The sequence below is a fragment of the Osmia bicornis genome, chromosome 15 (genome assembly GCF_907164935.1).
Source record: "Osmia bicornis bicornis chromosome 15, iOsmBic2.1, whole genome shotgun sequence".
Lineage (NCBI taxonomy): Eukaryota > Metazoa > Arthropoda > Insecta > Hymenoptera > Megachilidae > Osmia > Osmia bicornis.
In genome coordinates this window covers 6,815,788-6,835,077 of record NC_060230.1, presented here as the reverse complement: position 1 = coordinate 6,835,077, position 19,290 = coordinate 6,815,788, and the positions used below count along the sequence as shown (strand labels likewise).

At 41.7% G+C, this 19,290-nt stretch overlaps 1 protein-coding gene across 1 annotated transcript in view; it reads left to right on the top strand.

Annotated features, from left to right (window-relative positions):
* The window catches only part of LOC114877290 (protein turtle-like), a 130,533-nt gene that overhangs the window by 107,281 nt on the left and 3,962 nt on the right, over window positions 1-19,290 (top strand). The window contains exons 5-10 of the mRNA XM_046288917.1: window positions 256-459; window positions 14,230-14,381; window positions 16,377-16,521; window positions 16,829-16,959; window positions 18,168-18,327; window positions 18,405-18,698. Coding sequence (XP_046144873.1) covers window positions 256-459; window positions 14,230-14,381; window positions 16,377-16,521; window positions 16,829-16,959; window positions 18,168-18,327; window positions 18,405-18,698 — 1,086 coding nt within the window. The remainder of the gene's footprint in view (window positions 1-255; window positions 460-14,229; window positions 14,382-16,376; window positions 16,522-16,828; window positions 16,960-18,167; window positions 18,328-18,404; window positions 18,699-19,290) is intronic.

Here is a 19,290-nt window from a genome sequence, read left to right as displayed (position 1 = left end):
AATAGCAACGTCTAAATACTTGGTATTGAAGGAAAAAATTTCCAAGTTCCTATTTTTCTGAATTGAATTTATTAAAAATGATTTTTATTCGAGAAATAATTAATATTTTCACTCCTCGAGAAGGAAAAACGAAATGTAATTGAAAAACACGTGTACAGGTAAAATTAAGAGAAGTGATATTGGAAAAAATCTAGCAATCAGAAGATTCACTGATCGAAAAAATTGATACTGATGAAATTGAATTGGTTTTCACAGGTAAACCAGCACCCACAGTGTCCTGGCATCGCGACGACAAGCTTGTCACCAACAAAACCATAACAGTGAGGAACGGTGTGACGCGCAGCGAGCTCGTTATAAAAAATTTAGGACGGGACGATGTCCGTTCGGTGTTGACCTGCAACGCGACGAATAACAATAGGTCGATTCCGCTCTCCTCGTCCGTTCAGGTGGACATGAATTGTAAGTATCCTGTGCATGCGATGACAACGAAACAAAAACAAATTTCCCCCCGGGTTCCGATCACTGCTCTTGCTTTTGTCCAATACTGTTCGTTCCTACCCTTGCCTCTATTTTTTTCTCGCCTTCATTTAACATCAATCGAAACGATAAACGTTTCGAAATTGCACAACGAATGAAATTGCCGAAACGCCGTCGAGTAATTAAAATTGAAAGAAGAATTAAAAAAAAAAAAAAAACAGAAGAACGATGTTTATTTTATTCTATTACAAAGTTAATGAACTGTTAATAAGGCATAAAAAATACAAAAGAGTACTTAAAGTGTTATAAATGGAAAAAAAATGATTTGCTTAATTACAATCTTTGCACTTTGTCTATTTTATATTTGATCGATACTCGGCTCAATTCACCTGTGAGTCTTCACGATAACCTTTTACCATTGGCAAGCCATCGATGTGAGAGATGTTTATCGGTATAATAGAAAAGCCAATGGCCATTTTTCTCGAGCTGTTTCAATGTTCGGAATAAAATACCTTACCATCGCGGGCAGAGATGAAGTTTCCACTCGCTGAGCAACGAAGTTTAGATCGACTTCGATCGAATCCTCGTCTAAACAATACCGATTGATTTCCACCAAGGCAATAGATAACAGGAGTGAAATATTATACATTCTGAAATTACTTTCTAAACTCGGTCGGATTATATGAAATTTTTGGATACAATTTATTAAGATCTACTCGACGAAAAAAGAGTAATAAAATAGAGAATAATAAATATCATATACGTCGGGGTGAAATCAAGATGAAGAATAAGATCCTGTTTCTGAAAGGAAGTACGCAAAGAAGAAGGCTAGGGATCCATCCCTAGGGATTCCTTTATACTCTGTACAAGGACAGAACCATTTTCCAGCCACGATGCGTGAAAGAAATGGAGGAAAAGGCTAACAGTGTAGCCATTACAGGATGAATAACGTCCACGGGGTCGTTTCTGTTCCCCTAGTGGAAAGGATTTCGATTATCTACACGATGATTTAAAATATTCCCGGTAACACGGATCAGGAAGTGACCATCCCCTTACGGTCAATCCAGCTGACTTTCTTATTTTCACCCTCTTGGAAACAAAGCGAGAACTGATGTACCGTTTACGTCTTTCGTATCGCCAAAGAATATTTATAAGAGACATATTGATACTCGAATTTTTAAACGTTAATAACTGGAAAACAAAGCCATAAACGCTATTTCATTATTCTTGATTATCGTCTTATTTTGATCCCTAAAATCACCCCTTAAAATATTACCCACCTGTTGTTGAACACCCTGTATATATATATATCCTGAATGTGACATATTTTTAAAAAGGATCAATGAGATATTTCCTTCTTTGAAAAAATTCATTTTGATTCATGTAACTTTAATTGATATAGTGTTAATGAGGCTAACTTGAATTAATTTCGCTCGAACGGTTAATAATGTAGAACAGTGAACTGGGAGCTTATGAATCTTCATATCAGACCAATCGGTTTGAATACGTGTCGTTTGAAGGGTCAACTATTCGAGCAAACGACGTCATAGCGTTCACCTGTAAGGGGTAAACTTCTCGTAAGAAGTGTAGAACGGGAAACGAGACGATCCAAGCGAAACTTCAGCATTCAACCAAATTGTTCGACGATCTTGTACAAGTACGTTCAAACAGAAGCTGGATCTAGTCACTTGTCAAACATAGAACTCTCTCGATTATCGATAGAAGCAGGAAATCTTGTTAGTAATAATTGTCAGCATTGTTGCTGCTACACGAGGAATTGCATTCGCGAGTGGTTAGTTATTCGAAAGTTCGTCAATCTCCTGGTAAATTTGGTAATTAATTCTCGATTGTACACTCTCTGCTCTCTATTCTACAAATTGCAAAACAATTTCAATTTAAAATCAAAGAAAATTGGAAAATTGTATTTTTAGCTAGAAAGAGAAAATCACCCCTATAACAGTTTAGCTTTTATTCCAGTTCCTACGAAAATCCCGTTGACCCGAACGAACCCTAAGAAACAACAAACAAAACACTTCCCAATTCACTTTGGACCCAGTAAATCCATGGCACACTATAAACGTCCCGGAAGTGAATACCTAATCCCTCTGATTGACGATTCGAAAAATTCTACGTCAGGAGTCGAGTAGTTTTGAAATAATTCAAGTGAATGGTTATTCCCAGAAGTGGCGAGGTTAACGTCAGGTAAACATTTCGCATTGTCTCCGGGTGACTTTATGCAGCCGGATGTCTTGGTCCTCGGGGAATATCGTTCCTTACGCTCGTACCACCGTCGCTCATGTAACTTACCCCTATTCGCCAGCTTTTTACGAGCTTCCCGTTCGTTCCTTTCGCTCTTGGCTTGCTACACTGGCAATAGGGATAATAACTTGATCTAGACCCTGGCCAGACTTGCTTCTCCTCAGTTTCCTTTATTACATGTTCAGAGAGCTCATCGTTCAATCATTAACGTTTGAAATTCATACTGAAATAAAAAAATTCTAAAGAAGCCACTCAGTGCAGAATCATCAAACCGGTGCTTAGTGTTCCCATAAATCAAGCCCTAAGACCTGCAATCATCTTTCAGTAGCTTCGAAATTTATCACCCGATTTCGTCAAGCAATATCATCAAAAGTTACATCGCTCCGGCGAAGATATTCCGCGAGGATTAGCATTGATGTTAGTGGCAGTACATCATGAAGGATCTCTAACGAGGCTGACTGTGTAATATCTGACGAGTCCCCGCTGGTTTATACCCTCAAGAGTAACGGAAGTTCCCGGGCAATATCGTTCCAAGTTAATAACACTAATGCGATCATATATTAATTTCTTTTATTACCTCCGCTCGGCTATTCGTCCTGGAATTATCTCGCGTAATGGATAACGCTAAGAGGACGATAAAATTCGGCTGACCGTTTATTTAAACGAGCCGTTTCAGCGTCTTTGGCGACCATTTAATCGCGTTCAATCGTAAAAAACTTTTACCAACTTTCATTCTCGTCCGTGTACTCCGGTTAAATCGTTAGATCGATAGGAACGCACGCTCTAGATAAGTCGAAATTTATCCAACGTGAAAGAGGGGAAGAAAAAAAAAAATGAAATTTTCGTGGTCAGATAAGAAGGTGAACGATAACTATTCCTCGGGAAAGTTTCGCGCTGGAACGTGCTTGCTATGTCATTAAATTACCATAACGTGACCGATAAAACGCATTATTACTTTGCCACCGCGACGAATCGCCATCTAGAACGGACCAGGTTTTATTTCAGAGTTTTCCAACCTCCGTACGATCTAATCGCTCCTCGTTTCCCGGCGATTCCTCGGATTTATGCGAATATCTTTAACGAGAAGGTATTCGATTACGAGGATAATTGAGCCGCACTCCAGAAAATTTTAAATGAGCATCGCGAGGCGAAGCGTAATTATAGTAGGATAATTGATTCGAAAGCACTCATTAAAAAAGAAATAGAAATTCTACTTCGTCAAATAATGACGATGACATTTGAATTCGCACGAACCTGTTCAGTTACAACCTCGAAATTACAAAGTAAATTCCAGTATAACACGCGAGCGCTAATTACTCCCGTTAAAATTGGATTATCGAGTAATTATGCGTATCGCGAAAAAAGAAAAATTCTGAATTGATTTCTATCGAAAGCAATTGCACAAAAAGAAGGAAAGTCCAAATGAAAGTTGAATATACCTCGGAAATATTTATTCAAAATTATTTCCCTAAATTTTCCAAGGATCTAAGCTTAAATCCAAGAATCCTTTACAAACGATTTTCATAAATGATCATCTGGTCGTCGTGTATAAAAAGGCACAAAGAAAACGTCTGCCACGCATGGAAGCATCCAAGAGCATTAAACTCATTGAAATGCATCTGATGTGGCTCGTTACTATAAAAAAAAAAAAAAAAAAAAATGAAGAAGAAGGAAGAAAGGAGAAGAAAATAAGCCATCTAGTCGCTTTATGCTCGCCTCGGAGCTGCGATCACAAAAGACGCGTACAGAGAGGAGTTCCAAGGGAACTGTGTGCCACTCGGCGAGTTAATAATACGTTTCCGGTGTTTTTCACGTAGAATGTATCGTGACACGGCACTGTCCGTAGCCAACTATAAAAGGGATCGTCCCTTTCAATAGCGCCAAGAGCCTTTCTTATTCGCCTTTCGGGCACGCAGATACGCCGCGCCGACACGGATTTCCTGTTGAAATATCTGCCTCTCATGCAAATGCCTCCCCTACGCTCCTTCTCGCCCCGATTCCTGCGAGAATCGTCGCAGCTTAGTTTCCGTTCTTCCCAACTGCGACTATTCGCCTAGATGATGGATGTACGCGCGCAGAAATCACTCGTTCGACGATAACTGTTTAACGCTTTGGCACCCCCGCGTCACCCCGACGCGTCTATGTTGAGCGATGCATGAATTTTCCGAAGGACTTGACGTGAATTTCGTAAGGGACCGTCTTATTTAATTACCGACAGTTCTGCTAAGTGCTTCGAGATAGATTTAATGGTAGACGTTGAACATCGTCAAAATGATACGGTGGATTTATGGAAAATCGAATTATTATTTAATTAAATTTTCAATGTAACGCCTCGAGTAAATGATCTTGACAGTGACGATTCTACGTTTCTAAACGAATTAATCGACAGGTATTGTAGCCCGGAAGATGCACACCGAATCCGTGCTTATTTCGTTGCGTTTCATCAAAGGGAGACGAGCCTCCGGCTGAATGCCTCGGGTACGGCTGAAGGGGGACGTACGAAAATGGAATAAGAGCGATCATACGGCGGAGAATTGTCCCGTTTTCTCGGCTGAATTTCATTACGTGAACGAAATTGAATCCCGCCGATCAATTACCCGGCTCAAGAGAGACGACCACCCTCCCTTCTTCCCATTTCTCGCTCGGAGCTCGCTCGATGCACTCCCCGATCGGAATGGTTCTCACGGCCGATTAGCGTTCCCGTTTCGTCGAAAATCTTGCCGGCTGCAGCCGCGCATCCGATTGCTTCTGGCACAAAAGCGACGACGCAGCCTTACTCTAAAACGACCCGCTCCGGCACTACGTGTCGTTCGAAACGATCAGAGAACTATGTTCGATGGAAACGATTTCGTGCTTTGAATTAGTTCACATATCCTGTGCATCTCGTTTACCATTCTCGTGACCGGTATTTTCGAAACAAACATACGTCGCGTCGTTTCAAAATTTCATTAACGAGAATAATTATGATAGATGATCGTTTCGTTAAAATGAAATTTACAGGTGACGGTATCGATAAGTGAGCGAAAAGTAGTGAACTAGATAGGGATCGAGCAGATAACGAGGGTCGCCACGATTACACCTCATTCGCGGGGGTTTGGTTTTCGTTCGCTTTGCAATTCAATCCGACGAATCTCACGGGATATTCCCGTCTGCGTCGTCGTCCCTTTCAACGTTCTCGATCATCCTCGTTCCTCGACGAAGACAAGGTTGCAGCCTGCTCTTCCGACTCCTGACACCGTTCGTGTTCCACCGCAGCCAAAGGTGTCGAATTAACGATTCCGTACTACTAGCGAGCCGTCACTCTCTGAATAGCACCTGGGAGTATGCTAATTCCGCTGGGTTCGGTGTCTTCCACGGTTAATTCGAATCCTGGAATTAGAAGCAGACTATTGCTACGTGATTCGACCGAGAACACTCGCGGCTGTCTTAAAATTTCTATTCAATTAAAGATTTCATATCTTGTCGCTATCGATCAATAATTCCTTGAAGGATAAAAAGATATAAAGAGAAACAGTAGTGGCATGGAATAACGAGCAGCCCGACGAGCCATTTCAAGGAATACTCGGAATCTTCTCATTTTTTTCTTCACTTATACGTTCAGACCGTAGTTTCCTCGTCTTCTTTACGCGATACGACAGTTCTCAAAAATATTGCTTCGCGGTTTTTCCCCGAGGGCTGGCGCGTACAACCGCGTCGAAACACGCTGAATATTCCAGGACGAGTATTCCGCGGCTGCATTAAGTATTCTTTTACGTACGAATTCTGCATACAAAACGACACCGTTCGCCGAGCGACGTTTTATTCATAACGTTTACGTTATTCTACCATGCCTCAACAGGAACGAACGGTTGACGAGAGGGAAATCGATTCCCGTTTGTACGAAAGGAAAAAGACACGAAATAACGTTTCCTTTGTTCTTGCCTGAACGTCGATTCACTGTATCTTTTAATACAGTTTGAAGAAACGAGAGAAAATACCCTGATCAATCCACCGAAAGCAATCAGAGATAAAAAGAGATAAAATAAACGAAGAAAGACTTGTTCGAAATTAAAAGTGATTTCGATAGAAATTTTTTCCCTGGTAAAAGCTCCAGCCTCGAATGGGTTTAAAATCCGACTCGACGTATCTCGAGCTATGTTTTGGAATATAACCGATGAATAGACACTCCCTGTCGGAGGTTGTCCTAAATTTTCCACGGCTATGGACCCGTTGGTGATGGCTACGGAAACATCTACGCGAAAGAACCGTTGGCCGTAGGCGACAGAAGGTCTAGGATCGGTGCTGCGTCTCTGTACAGGGAAAAAAGCTGCTCTCTCTACGGGAGATTTTCACCTACACCTTCATATACACCGGTGAAAATACTTCGCCAGCCTCGGGCTACGGTACATCTATCGACGGCCCTTTTCACCCTCGCGAACTTTTACCAGCAAAAGCAGTCGTCTCGTTTCGCGAACAACCAGAAGAACCCGCCTGCTTTCGGTGAAAGGTAGGATTAAGCTATCCGTGCATCTACCTTCGCGAAGGTTTGTGGAAAAAAAGAAAAAAGAAATGTTGAAAGGGAAAATTACAGAGGATGGTCAGTTCGTTAATTTCGTACGGTCGATTGCAGCCGATGGACCACGAAATTGGTAATTATCCCTGGCTACCGATTTCCCGATGTTTTCGTTTTTAATTGATCGGCTGACCGATTAAAAGCGCTTATCGGTGATCAATGACACGGAACGTGAACTTTGGATATTTAAATCGTTGAGGAAAGTTTGGAATCGAACAGAAGTCTGTACTTTGCGCCGGAATTTTCAACAGTTTCATTTACGAATCTGTTGAAACGCGGCAAAGAGGACGTAAGGGGGTTGGAAATCGAAAGACTATCGTCCTCGAATAATGCCACGCCGTTTTAACCCCTCTTAAATCCTGTTCGCGTAAGCCTACGCATACATCGATGCATTATCGAGCTAGTCTCCTATGGGACATTGGATTCTCGTTGGAAAAACTTTGTGGAAAAACTGGAACACTGTTTGATCCTCGATGACGCAGTGTACGACGTCTTCGTTCGCGATAAGGTAAATCTGTGCTTTCCAAGCTCTCGGATCAACCGAATGAGCCTCCATTTTTTTCCCTCGATCCTGTGCTAATGTTTGCATAATGTACGTGATAAATCCTCCTCTCTGGATCACGGATTAACGAACGCGAGCTGGTTGCATGGAAACCTGATGCTTGTTTATCGTCGATCGTTCCAGCATCGATGATCGTTAATGCGACAACGTTCGTTAAACAGGATAACTTCACGTGATCAACGATAAAAAGTAATTTAACTGTCAGCAGTTTATAAAAGTGAAATTTTCTATATAGGAATGTGCTAACACGTATAAATAGAGAAATTAAGGGGTTGTCTGTCAACTATCGTAATTCCTGTCGACCCTTCTTCGAACCCTTCCACCTCCTTTCGTACAATACACTGAGAAAACCTGACGAAAAACGGTTATCTGGCTGGGCAAGAACGGATTCCTTTCAACAAAGACGCCTAGCCAATCCATTCGTGGAACCCATTGTGATTCTTCGGGAACCACGAGGTCTCACCTTTGCAAGCCACCTGGCTATTCAGTGGAAGACAGAATAAAAGTTCGATCGAACTTCGATCTCTTTCAACTAACTAAATCGACCGTTTCGGGATACAATTGAGGAGAATTATTTGTTCGTAAATGTAAATCAAACAATCGTGTCGTAGTCGAAAGCGGTTAAGTTTCCTTTTCAAGGTAAAAGTAGAAAAGAATTATTATTTTCTCTAACCGTTTCAAACAGCAAGAACAGAGTATTCCTCTTAAAAGCTACCTCTAATTCTCTCCGAATGCAGTGACAAACCAAGATACCTTGGGCCGGTGTTCGCTCTAATATCCTTCCACGCGAATTTCTCCGTGAAAACGCAATAAGCGTCTCTGTTAGCGTGCAATTCACCGAGCACGAAGAACGCGTCGTCCATGGAAAAACGTTCTTTGCCCACTTTGCCAGACATCGTTAACCGCGACGACTTTCATCCAATTTCCCCTTGTCTCGAAGAGAACTCCGGTCCATGACACGACTCGCGGCTACCACTTAAATCGAAGTGCTCGTTCGACCCACGAGAGACCCATTGTAGGCCTCTGGATCGACAGCATCCTGATAGCCACCACCCACCCTCCCGACCATCGCGACTGATTTTCCCTCGCATCTTTCAGAAACGTCCAGTATCGTTCTCTTTGAAATCTTTGGCATGAATTGAATTAGTTTGGAACCTTTCTTTTTTATCGCAACCGAAAAGCAACACTGGACTTGGTTTTGAAAAAATTATTTTCTTTTGTTTTGGGTTCACCCTGTGACAATACTAATTTATTATAGTTGCTATAATTATTTGTTAAAATTTGGCAATAATTAGTTATTGCTGATGTTTCTTTTATTTGAAAATAAGCTATATTTGTTGAGGTCGTGAAAAATAAGGGAGAAGGTGGGAAATTGGAAGTGTGGCCCTTGGGATTCGTAGTCGTTGACCTTATCTACTTCCCCACTGTCACACCGTTGTCATCCCTCCCTCTAAGATTTCTTTTATTGGATATAGAAGTTCCAACCCCACGTATTTGAATTGAAATTTATGGGATTTAGATTTTTAACCCAATTTTCATGCAAACAACTCTTTCCAAATCATAACCCACCCCTTTCAATCTTTTGAATTAAGAATGTTTGAAAAATTAACTACCCTCTTTTTCCTTCTCTTAACATTTACCTTCTTTCAGTAAAACTGAATTCGCAGTATATTTTACGTTTCGTAAAATGAGAAAATAATTTGCTGACGCTAGGACGAGGTGAGGATATATTTCGTTGTAGAAATGGCGCAGGATGAAAAACGGATCTCTGTTACGAGAATTTAGCGCGTGTACTTAAATAACAACAATGCACACACGAATCTCGTGTTTCAAAGAGTATCTACATTTCAACGAGCACGCTCGTGTTAACGCGACGAGAGAGCTAGCGAGCAGCTGAAATTGCTGGATTAAATTTATTTTGGCCTCGTAACTCGGACAAACCGCAGCCAGTACACGACGACGAGTCGTAACGGTGGCTGTGGTATTGCTCGCGAGAATAAAAATGGTTAAAAAGGAACGCTGATTAAATTTAAATGGCTCTTGACGCGAGGTCAATCAAAATTATTGAAGAGGAAAAAAAGAAATAAATTTGAATGTAGTACTGTGAAACATTCGAAATGAAAGGATGTACCTATAACGTTGACGAATACAAATAACAACAAATTGTTTCGGCTTTAAATGACATTCTGCGAAGTAATTTCTTTGCCTGTTTGTTCTTTCGCAGTTAATTCATAACCCAGCTGCCACTGAAATGAACAATTACGCACAAACGAGCAGAGCTTGTATACGTTAAATGAAATTCTTTCCGGTTTAATTGTACATGAATCCTACATTTTATCCCTATAAAAATGGGCCACCGCAGTAACGATTATTAAACACGATAAAAATATTATTTTTTAATCAGAACACAAAAGATAAATTACGCTCCACCTTTCTATCTCCTAAACGCATCAAAAGGATCTATCTACCGATCGTCTTCTAAAAATCTTTAAAATTCCTTGTAATAATTTTTAACGACCGAGCGGAAGAGAGGAATGTCAAAAAGTTCACCTCTGGGGTGTTTGAAATGTTAATTCATAAAAAGGCAGAAATTCGCAACGAGGACTGCTCGATTGGGTTGATCGACAAAGGGGAAGATTTTCTGCGTGCACGCGTTGCCACGACGCGAGGCGGAGGAGGGTGACAGGAAACGCTCGCGCAGCTTCCGGCCGTGGCGTGCAGAGCGGCAGAAACCACAAAAGGAAAAGTTGAATGCGAAATGTCACGAAGCGACCGCGATACGCCCCGTTGCGTAAAGCAAATTTCCTCGCTTCTGTCGACGATACCGCCAGTCTCCCCAACGACCACTAGCACCACGTTCCACGGGAACAATAGGCGTTATACGTCTCGATTTCGCAGCTCCTGTGGACGTTTCCACGCGAGCAGATAGAAGATCTACATGGAAGACCGCGGATACCTCTTCCGCTTTGTGGTATTTCTTGTCGCGCGAAGAACGCCAACCGGGCGATCTCCATCTCCTCTGACGAACGACTCGTAAAATTCTTCTCTATCGTCACATTTCCTCCCAATAGAAGATCATGATTTTGAAAATAAAACTACTGCATTAACTCAAATCGTGCAATTGGAGGCACAAATCTGATAAGTAAAGTTTGGCAGTAGTAAAAGTAAAGGATAAGTCAGACGAAAGTTTCCAGCGCCAAGAGTCTCTATTTTTCACGAATTCTTTTCAGAAAAAAGCTCTGATAGACGACCAAAGGGAAAAAAGAATCGAGTTTCCAATAAGCAAAAGTAAGAAACAGTGTTGGTAACAGAGTGAAGAATGAGGTAGTGTTCTACAAAACAAAAACGTGCCAGGGAAGAAAAGAAAGAATCGAGTATACGGGAGAACAGCGACATTCAAGATTAAATATCGTAATTTTCAGACCGAATGAATTGAAAAGTACTAAGTTACAGGGTTACACGAAGCTTCATAAATCCCCTTTCCTCGTTCTCTGATAGAATTCGAAATTGCCCTTTTTCGGAGTTGCAAAGCTTCCTAAAGACTTTCAGAGTCCTTCCGGGGCTGCTTAATGGAGTCTCGAGTTGTTCTTTCCTGGAGATATTAATTTATCGTAGGAAGAACGTCGTCCGAGTCGCGAAAGAAGATTAAATACAGCGTCTTATCCGCGACACCGTTGATATTCTTTTCGCAGTTCTCTTTAAAGAGGAAGAAGAAGAAAAGGAACTTATTCTACGATTAATATGAAACGTGATTCAAGAGTCTCGAATTCGATCAAAACTCGTGTCTGTTATTCCAATAAGTTTTCAAGCTTCTTTTATTAGATTTTAAGCTTCAAATTGGTATACCATAAAATTTTGCGGTAATTAAAAATTTTCTCTTCGGAAAAATATCAGATTTTTGATATGCAAAAACCTAACGTGTGAGCAGGTTCCGCGCCAGCTTCCGGCACATCTCCATCAATATGAAGCTTTCCGGTGATTACATAATAAAGTAAACATCGTTTTAACCCCTTTAGCCGGGTCTATCGAGCGTCGCTCGAATTAGCCCGATGCAAGTCATGTAAATTAACCCAAGCCACAACTCAGAAGGGAAGCAGGCCTATTCCCTCGCGGCTGCTGGCTACGGAATGGAATATTTGAAATATTGGCTGCTCTCTGACCGCATCCGCCACTGACCCAACCCCTTTTTACGCTACCAATTCGAGGGTCGTTCGTGCTCGAGATTCTTGTTGTTTCAACGCGTGTTTCAACGCCCCGATGAAATTTCATCATCGATTATTTATCCGTCCTCAAATGCGATATCATTGCGAGCAACGAACATTTCAATAACGTAACGTGGTTTACTTAACAAGTGAAAATAAATTCAATACCTCGTGGAAACATTCGTTCCATTGATGTGTTTGTTGAAAGTAACCATACCAAGGGAGGCGTATCGAATTGATCAAGATAATTAGGTGGATGTAATTATGAAACGTTGCTTTGAGTTACCTTTGTGCTTCTAACTTTGTACTTTTATCACAGGAAAATAATTATAGAGTTGAATTAACGACGCGACTGTTATGAAAGTCACAATCATTGATGTAATAAAATATTCTTTGCCATGCAGAGAAAATTTCATTTTATGTCTGAGACACGTTAGATGAGAACATTTTATTCTATATATCGTCACGATTTGAATGCACGATACGTAAACATGGTACGTCGAGCAGGAGGATTTATTAAAATTGATATCCCTTGGTATCTGTTACAAATTTATGAGATACACAATGATGGAAGATCAGAGACGCTCCCTTTTGTGATTGAAGCCAATTATGGTTAAAGAGATGCTCCATCATCCTTAGCGAGGGGAAGCGACAGAAACATCCATTCCTGTTCCGCAATCTTGACAGAAACGGGATAGGGCTGCGACTGCAATCGGTCAATGTTTAATCTGAATAAAAAAATAGATTCGAATATTCCATCAACAAGCCACAAAGTGGCCCTATTAATATTTTCCATGGTGACTGTTTGGCAAATGGAAGACAATTCAATTTCTGTTTTCGCTACTGTAGGGAAATAGTAGAAATTGTATATTCTTATATACATCGAGCGGAAAATTCTCGATTCGCTGAATGTAGAATCTCGAAATAAGATTTGACGGTGCAACGAGGAAGGGCAAGAAAAACGAGCCGGAAGTAGACGAGCAATTTTCTGAATAACTCGATTCACCAGCCGGACGAAGTCTGCGACCTGGCAGCAATGATGTATCGCTTTATAACAAAGAGAATTTATCAATGTCAATTTGTCGCACTGGTAACTACACAGTCCTCTAACGGTGCATGTCGCGTGAGAAAGGGTGGAAAGAAAGAAAAGAACGGGTGGAAAAAGAAACACGAACGACGGAGGCGTGCTTAATTTTCGCCCCACGACATTATCGCTCGACTGTGTGAAGATGCGATAGAACGACGATTAATTACCAGCCTTGTCGGTCATTTGTTTCGAACTCTTGTCTCGAAGAATTTGATTCAAGTAGAACGAACGTTAATACAGTATACGATAAAATATCCAAGAATTTATTGAAATATTGGAAAAGGACTGTTCACCCCTGCAGCTGTTAACTCGAGAAATAATTGCAAGCTTATGAAACACTTTCACAGGAGAAATACGTAAAAGTGTTAAGCAGAATGATTGATGAATTTTAAATCGAGTTATTGCATTATCTCGTTGCATCCAAGCGCGTCGAGATATGTAGAGCATGATGAAGAGGTAGGAAGCTGAAAAAAAGAAAAATAAACGGACGACGAGGGAGGAGGAAAATCGATGTTCAATATTGCAAATAATTATCCATATAATAAAACAACAACGATACACTGTTGGTGACCTAGTAAATATAACAAGATGATAAAAACATTCGTTTTTCAAACATATTCCTATTCTACCTGTCTGCTTATCGACCGACTCGTTCTACTTGTCAAACCAAGCAGTCGTTGCTGTATTCTACTCGCCTATCCACACATCGTTCTGTTCTACTCGGCAAGTCAGATACCGAGAATAGTTCCACTATTCTCGTCTGATAATACCCCGGCCTATTCTCCTTCCGTTCCACTTTTCCACCTCTATGCAATCGCTTATTACAATACCTGTAGCTTATCGGAGCAACGCTCTCAGTTGTACATTATTATTTAATTCTTTGGCTAGCAGTTGGAAAATCCAGGCGATACGACTGAAATAACGTAAAGTACGGAATGGCAGTTAATGTCTGGATTCGCGGTTAGCCAAAGGGTTGATTCCCGATTCAATAGGATAAAACCGAAAATCGTCCATCATCCCGCGCATACATTTACACACGATTTTGCACTCGAACACGAAATTAATGCCGTGCAAACGACCGAACTTGCAGTCAGCCCTTTGGATGTGAAGATAATCGGATCGAACCAGCCGTTGTCCGCTGGCAAGAGGTACGAGCTGGTGTGCACCACTTCCGGCTCCAGGCCACCAGCCACGGTTACATGGTGGAGAAACGAGCAGCGTTTAGTCGAGTCCAAGGAGAGCGTAAGTAGAATCTCGCCCAGAACAATATGGGTCGTACGGTGGCGCATTAATCCGTCTGGTTATTCCCTGGCCGAACGTAAATCGAAACCGCCCCCTTTATACCAGGTAAAATATCTCGCCTGCTATTACAACCAACGCGTGGTATTATATAAATAAAAAGGATGAAAATTGAATTTGAAAAAAGCAATCTTGTCGAAATTTCGCTTTCTCTTGAAATTCCCGTTGCACGAATACTGGATCTGATTTGCCAGCAGTGAAAAAGGGCTGGCGCTGGATTCGATTTACTATCTCCAGGGCGCGGGTTCAATAGAACTTGTAATCCTACTTGAACGCGATCGTAGCCTTAAAGGAGCCGTAAAATAGGCGTTCCCGTACGCGTTCTGTTGTGTAGTTTGCGCGATAGCGTGCGAGGATATCGTTATCGAGGAGGGCCACGTTAAAAGCCCCATTAGACGACGAATAATTTAAATCAAAGCGAATCGGCGACGCGATAACGCTACTCCAGTTGCGTAATTAAGGAAATTAGTGCGTGCCGTTTGAGAATACGGTGAATCCGATTAATTAGAGATGAGCGTTCTTTGACGACTGGGAAGGATTTCACAAGCAATTGGAGCATTTCGAATTCTCGTAATTCAACCACTTTGTTCTGTAAATTTATCTACTGATTTCACTGCCCGTCGATTTGGATAGAGAGTGTTTCTAAGGGATGTAAATACGTTTGCGCGAAAGAGAAACGAAAAATACGAAACTTCCCAAACTATGAGATTACACGAAGAGGGAGATGAAGAGAAAAAAGAGAAAGAATGATCTCGTTTCCTTCAGCGTAGTCCTATAGATTCTACTTCCTTCTCGTATTTTTTCTTACGCCCCATCCTCTTTTGTTTAACTTTCTTATAAAAGCAAAGGAGAAAAAAGGGGCCAACGTTATTCGAACTATATTTTCTCCATTTTCCTTCTTGACAACCGTTTCCCTTTTTTTTTGAGCGCGCTTTCTCATTGGTTCCTTTTCAATTTTCACCCTCAAATATTTGTGTCTCGATGAGATAACAGGTAAACGTGGACATTTAGTTTAATTTCCAAGTAATCTTAGATTGAACCTTGAAATTAATATTTTGTTTGCTTTGATAAAATCGTATGAGAAAGATAAGTATGGAACATAATTTTCTTCTTCGAATAAAGCATTTCCAATGAAAGACCGGTTCGATGGGAACGCGGTTAATGATAACATATTGCTCTATTATCGTGGGGGAAGATGATGGGGGAAAAAGTAGCGGTGAAGTTTCGTAATTTCTCCTAACGATAAATCACCGGATACTGTTCTTCGTCTACTTCTTCTTCTTCCTCGTCAAAATATCACTCGTACAAAGACGTAACAAATAATTGAATCAGCGAAGGAATTTCATAGCAAACTGGCATTGATCAACGTCAACATTTCTGCCTTTTTATTCGTACTATCCCTGAAGAATATAGAGCGAGGTCCCAGATATACTTAAACGAAGGGGACACAAATATATCGCATAATAGTTGATAAATTAGAGTAAGAAGGAGAAGAAAATTGGAAGGCTTCGTTGTTCTTGCGATACAGATACAGGTCAATTTTCTCAAGTTTCTCGTCGTAAAGTGTGCCATAAAACTAAACAGATCCGTTGGAAACTACCAAAGTCTATGGACACTTTAAACTAAGGGAAACTCTAAACTAACCCATTTCCGGAGAATAACACGCTCATAGCGTGCTATTTCTAAGCCTACCGTGGCCCGGACCAAACCTCATTACACACGGTGCCTCAACTTTATCGTCCGAGACTAGAAAAGAACCTTGTAAAACCATGTTGTAGAAATAAACTCGGTTTCTCTTCTGTCTTCCAAATTGACGTTTTGCACCTGCCACGTGTGGATGCAATTTTGAAATAGGAACGGGGACAGCTGACGTGATGAAAACGAAATGAAACGCGAGGAAGAGACGGATGCTGAAGTTATCATAATACATTGTTGCAGACGTCGAGCGATGGGAACACGACCACCAGCATCTTATCTTTCATGGCGACCAAAGCAGATGCTGGCAAACACTTGTCGTGTCGAGCTGAAAATCCAATCATGGGAACCGAGCCGATCGAGGACGGCTGGATGCTCGAAATTCAGTGTAAGCGTATTAAAGATACAATTCGAGAGATGTTGATAGACTTTTTTTTTTACGTGGGGGAAATTTTCCAAAGACACCTCCAGCTCCTCCCCAGGGGAGAGATTTTTCCCGCTAAAACCCCCACGGTGGCCTGCACTGGGGCCATAGGGAGGGCCCCGGGACCTCTGAAGAACACACCGGGTCCCCCCCACTCCTGGCGCCCTTATCTCGGGGAAAGGTGTTGATAAACATGCAGAACCGTGTTCTTTGTCAGTTACGATTACTTCGTTGAACTTGTAACTTATCGAGACCGATCTTCGGTTCGCAGACACGCCGGAAACGCGGATACAACTGGGCACATCGTTGAACCCCAACGCGATCCGGGAGGGCACCGATGTCTACTTCGATTGCCTGATTCATGCCGAACCTCCGGTTTACAAAGTGGAATGGCGACACTTGGTGAGTTATGTTTTAGAAAATCTCTTTTTCATTCTTAAGTCACAGAGTTACCGAAACTCGCGTTTCTTATTCGAACAAAATAACGACACTTTTCTATCGAGACTTTTCCAGTTCGCGTTACAGTTTTCGTTCGCCTCTCTTTCTTAGATTTCCGACGCAAACAAGGATTCGCGTGTCTTTTCATCTCGCGAAACTAATTTAAACAAAGTCTATTTCCCGGGGATCAAAAAGTTTCATAGAAGTGACCCATTTCCGAGGGCGTACCCGAGGCTTCCAAAAAGTTCGCGCTTACGAATATCACGCGAGTCGCAAGAATCCGACCGTCAGCCTATTAGTAGAAAAAAAAACGGGACACACAAACTTCCGGCGAGCAGGGTATTCAAAGTTCCGTGATAACTTCGATTTGTAGGATGCCGGCGGAAAAATTATGGCGTTTCGTATCGGGAACCGTCCACTAGAACTCGTCGGTGGGGCTGACGTGGACGGTCCCTGCCTTAGACTCCGGGGTTCTATATTCAAAATTTTAAGGAGTGATTCTAGGGATCAAAATAAGACGAAAATCAAGAATAACGACATTTGCGGCTTTGTTTTCCAGTAATTAACGTTTAAAAATTCGAGTAAAAGGCGCCTGAAATCTGCAACCCGCCCAGCACCGACCCCTACTGACCTGCCGTTCAGTCGCCGGTGCTGGGCGGGTTGCAGGTTTCAGGCGCTTTTTACTTGAATTTTTAAACGTTAATTACTGGAAAACAACGCCGCAAATGTTATTTCATCATTCTTGATTTTCGTCTTATTTTGATCCCTAGAATCACCCCTTAAAATTTTGCCCACCTGTTGTCGAACACCCTGTATACATCAACAAGACCCGTGATGGAGCACTTGCGAGAAAGGATGGAGTTACACGCGTGACACTTTGCGGCCATCACAGGAAAGAGAGGCCCAGGTGCCATGCTCCGCTCATAACCCCCATAGATCGTGAGAATCTTGTATATTCGAACGACTCCATATACTGGAGAGACGTCCATGTATTTGCATGGAGATATTTCCCATGGGCGATGGAATTTAATGATAACGTCCTGTGCTTGGAATTGCATTCTAACGCGATAGAAAACTTGTTTCTCTGTTGATATTCTCAGATACTTGATCTTTCAAATAATAAACGTACTATTACTAATCTAATAATGATTAGTGGTAATTCTCTGTTCCAGGGTAAAACTCTCCACCACAACGTCACACAGGGTATCATAATCAGCAACCAGAGCCTGGTATTGCAAGGTGTCGACCGGAAGAGCGCAGGAAATTACACCTGTGTCGGATACAACACAGAAGGGGACGGAGAAAGTTCTCCGTTTTATTTGAACGTAATGTGTACGTGTTAGAAGACGCAACTATCGTAATGTAAGATATAGTATAAATTATTCGAACGATTCTAACGATGATTCTAGTCGCGCCCACGTGCAAACCGAATCAGACGAAGGTGCACGGGGTGGCTAAACAAGAAAAGGCAAACATATCCTGCCAAGTGGACGCGAATCCAGCCGAGGTTCAATTCCGTTGGACCTTCAACAATTCCGCCGAGAGTATCGACGTGGCTGCCGGTCATATCGCCAGGGCCGGCACATCCTCGATCGTTTCGTACACACCCATGACGGAATTGGATTACGGCACGTTGCTCTGCTGGGCCACCAATCCAATTGGACATCAACAAGTGCCCTGCGTCTATCACATCATACCGGCCGGTGAGGTATCTTTATGTGGTAATTCGATCATGGAAATTCCTGTCGGCGTGAAACTCAATATTCGGACAATGTAACGCGACGTTTCCGTTGTTCCCTTCATTTCATCGATTATAAACAGAAAGCTGATAGAAGGGAAGAAATCGTCCCTCGCACGGATTAATTTTCTGTCTCTGATTTCTTGATCGAATTTTAATTTCTCTTCAATTAGTTGGTATATTGCATTTAAGAGATTCATAGAAAAGGGTTGATGCTCTAAGGTTAGAGTACACTAAGGGTTGATATCCTATTTGGCTGATTAAACACTTCGATGTTTCACCGGTCTGATATTATACTGTGTTGAACTACTTGCCTGATCAGATACCGTCCCGGTCTATTCGTCTGACTAGACAGCGACCTATTCTACTTGTCAGACCACTCGTCGCTTTCCCGGATAACAAATATTGTGAATTCTTCTAAAGTTTCAATAAATTCAAATACTCGTTAATTATTATCAACCCTCAAGTAGTGGAATTAGGTCAGGTGGTTGATCGTCTTAAACTCACCATGGTATATTTTCGTTGCATGTGAAAAAAAGAGAGTTACAGCTTGAAAA